General features: G+C 37.3%; 1 protein-coding gene across 2 annotated transcripts; it reads right to left on the reverse strand.

The window, feature by feature from the left end:
- Positions 1-508: 508 nt before the first annotated feature.
- Positions 509-2,445, reverse strand: LOC131046620 (uncharacterized). Of its 2 annotated transcripts, XM_057980404.2 has the most exons (3): positions 2,091-2,438; positions 1,565-1,973; positions 509-1,311 (listed from the first exon to the last, which is right to left on the reverse strand). In XM_057980404.2, exons 2-3 carry the CDS (start codon positions 1,567-1,569, stop codon positions 588-590), a joined length of 729 nt encoding a protein of 242 aa, XP_057836387.1. In that variant the 5' UTR covers positions 1,570-1,973; positions 2,091-2,438; the 3' UTR covers positions 509-587. The 2 variants fall into 2 exon arrangements, with proteins under 2 accessions (XP_057836387.1, XP_057836380.1); XM_057980397.2 differs by lacking the exon at positions 1,565-1,973 and having other exon boundaries at positions 2,091-2,445.
- Between the last annotated feature and the right edge of the window lie 752 nt (positions 2,446-3,197).

Below are 3,197 nucleotides of genomic sequence, written 5' to 3' on the forward strand. Positions count from 1 at the left end.
CTCTGGACTAAACTCTCGTTTTTCTAAATGATAAATAAATATGAATGTTTTAAGTCGAAAATTGTGTGAGATTTTATTTTTTCCAAATCCATCATCAGGGAAATAATTTTTTTTTAAAAACCCTCAAAGATCCTCTGTGAAAGGACTCAAATTCGTGGAGCAAGCAGTTAAAAATAAAAACTTTAAGATCGGATGATAAAACAAAAGAAATTTCTACTGAAACGAAATGGATTAAACGGAAGGCTGGCGGCCATTGCCCTGGTAAATTACACATAACTATAGAAAGAACAAGAATAATAAGAAAATAAAAGTAAGGTGAGTTGCACAGAATTGAACAAATCTGGGAAACTGATTTCAACCTGTTCTGTGTTTGCCTGCAAAGTGATTTTCCTGTAAAAACTCATAGAAGTGAAGAACAGTAAATGGTTCAGACTGGAATCAGTCTCGTCAAAGAAAGGAAATTTATGGTACAGAATGGAGAAGCAGAAATTCATTTGAGATTTACATCTTAAAATTCAGGTGTAAGAATCCCCAAGAGTGGGTTTCGATGTCTAATTGTGTAAAGGCATGTCATTTAATTCCATAAATCAGGCAAAGGAGGCCTCGCCAGAGAGAATTTCAGTGGATTTGAAAGCATTAGCAACTTCTAATACTCGCATGCGGAGCTTTAGACTATCAATCCCCTGCTCCATATTGTTCACTCTTTCTCTTAAGCTCGTTCCCTCTTCTTCCAGATAAGCAATCTGGTCATCCTGCTCATTAATACGGGTCTCAAGGACCCGAGGGCAGATTTCATACTTAGACGGGTAAATCATTTCAAAGCGGCTCAAATCCTCATCGAATCTTCGCTCAACCTTTTCGTCCCGGATTTCTATACATCTATCAAGCCTGGTTTCAAAATCACCAGTATTTTGCTGACTTTTATGGCGAATCCTCCAGAAAGCCTTCATGGAACCATAGGCGTCTACGCCGCACTGCTCGTCATCTTGCGTAATAAAGCCCCCTGAGGCAGAGCAATTTGAGATTCTACCACACTTTTTGGATTTTATTATGTCAGATGATGTATTGCAAGGGGCACAAACAGGGCTTCCTTCTAACAAAATGGTCTTATTAGTTTCGAATAAATTACGCCGTTTCTTATTTTCAGTTCTCAAATAACCTTGGCTCTGCTTACATTGAGGTTTGTATGAAGCAAAATTCTTGTTAGAGTTCAATTTTCCGTAATTTTGCTTCATATTTTTAGATTTTCTGCTCGCAACCTTCCAGCCTGTTTGATCCCCGGACCTCTTCTGCTGGAGCTTCATCGCAACCCTATTTCACATCAATTTTTTAACAGAATAATAACGTCAGCCATAATGCCATTACACCTGAAATTTAAGCAAATAGCTCTGCAATAAGTCACAGAATATGTGCTCAATAACAATTTTCTTCGAAAAAGATGATTTTGGAAAAAGCAAAAATAAATAGAAAAGCTTGCGGTCAAAAAAACCCTAGAATCTGGGATTAAGTCACCATGCCCTGCAACATCGAAAATTGACCTACAAAGAGTAAAATGGAAGTTTACTTCATTTACAATCTGAGAGATTCGTTCCTGCTGCTCAAATTTCTTAGGGCCTAGAAGTCAACAGACAAATAAGCGGAAAATCGCCGTTTACTGTCCTAAAAATTCAGTTTGCGAGCCAAATCTTCATTCTTGGAAAATATTTCTCCACACAGCTTTAAATATCAAAAACCTTAAATATTTCACGGCCATGGTTTTTTGTCAGCTGCCTTATGAAACAAATACCAAAACCATAAGAATAGACCTGCTATTATTGTGATTTCTCACGGCAAGCAAAACAAGGAATTCAACTCAAAACACCTAAACCACACGAAAAACCTGCTATTATTTTAATTTCACAGGGCAACTGAAACACGGAATTCAACGCTGATACCACCGTTTTCTGTAATCTCTAAAAGATTGAATAAATCAGCTGTAGAGAGCGTAGAAAAGATAAATAACTATAAATACAGTAAAAGGAGGAGTGAAAATCACTACGTAAGACTTTAAAAGCGTTGCAAAAACACTGGGACCGTCAGAATATATTTACCAGTTGTAGCCGTGAAAAGCATAGCGGGCAGGAATCTCCAACTTGTGATGCAGAAGGCAGATTCTTATTCGAGAGTCTAGAAGCACAGAATTTTGCAGAGCATCCTGGAACGATGTAAAAATGGTAAATTTTTGTTTTGGAGGGTTTAATTTAATTCCGTGAGATTGAGGAAAAGGAATGAGGAATTTGGATGAACAGAAAAGGAGGGGAAAGGAGAGGACAAGAAGAAAGGGTAAAGAGGTGAGATGATACGAGTGAAGATCATTCGCTGAGGTGACGTGATAACCCACCTCTGTGCGTTGCCTGCAACCTGCCATTACCCCACCTTTCATTTTCCATCACTCTGCCATTTTGTTTTTTTTAGTAATTTTGTAAGGTATCACACTAGGGTCCCAAAAAATAGAATAATAATTTTTAAGTTAGAAATAGCCCTGCAGAGTAGCATGGTTGGTTTGGGTGGGTTGTTTGCTCCCTCATCGTCTGGGCTCAACTCACATCACAAGATGTCTATTGGATTTGTCTGGTGATAGGGCTATTAGGCGGCTGATGGGTTGGGACGCAGGGATACCACTGGGTTAAAAATAAATAAAAATTTAAGTTAGAAATTAATTTAGAGGAATTTTTTTATTATCTGTAAATGTTTTTGGTTGGAGTTATATATAGAAACATAAAGAATGTGAAAGATATAACAAAAGAACTCATACAACAAAGAATGAGATGAAACAAATAGCACAAGGTTGAAATACAATAACAAATCATGTAGTAGAGTCAATACTACCAAATAGCATGTATAATGTATTAGGCAAACAAGGCAACTCCCTAGAAAAGACTTACACTCTCAAGATGGCATAGATTCAAAATTCTTTGGCAAGTTTAGTTTATGAACATTGTCCCTTCCCATGAACTCATTTTTGCATATTTCCTTCTTGGTGAAAGAAGCCCAACACATATCAAAAGAGGGCAAGGGGTAAGAGGGTCGAAAAGCTTAAGTGTTCAACAATCTTCTTATACAATGATAGCTCATTTCCTTCTCCAAATATTTGGGAGAAAGCTTGCATCCTAAAGACTAATGACCAACATCATCTAGAGGAGCTAAAATTGAAGAAG

Source organism: Cryptomeria japonica, chromosome 10, assembly GCF_030272615.1.
Source record: "Cryptomeria japonica chromosome 10, Sugi_1.0, whole genome shotgun sequence".
NCBI lineage: Eukaryota > Viridiplantae > Streptophyta > Pinopsida > Cupressales > Cupressaceae > Cryptomeria > Cryptomeria japonica.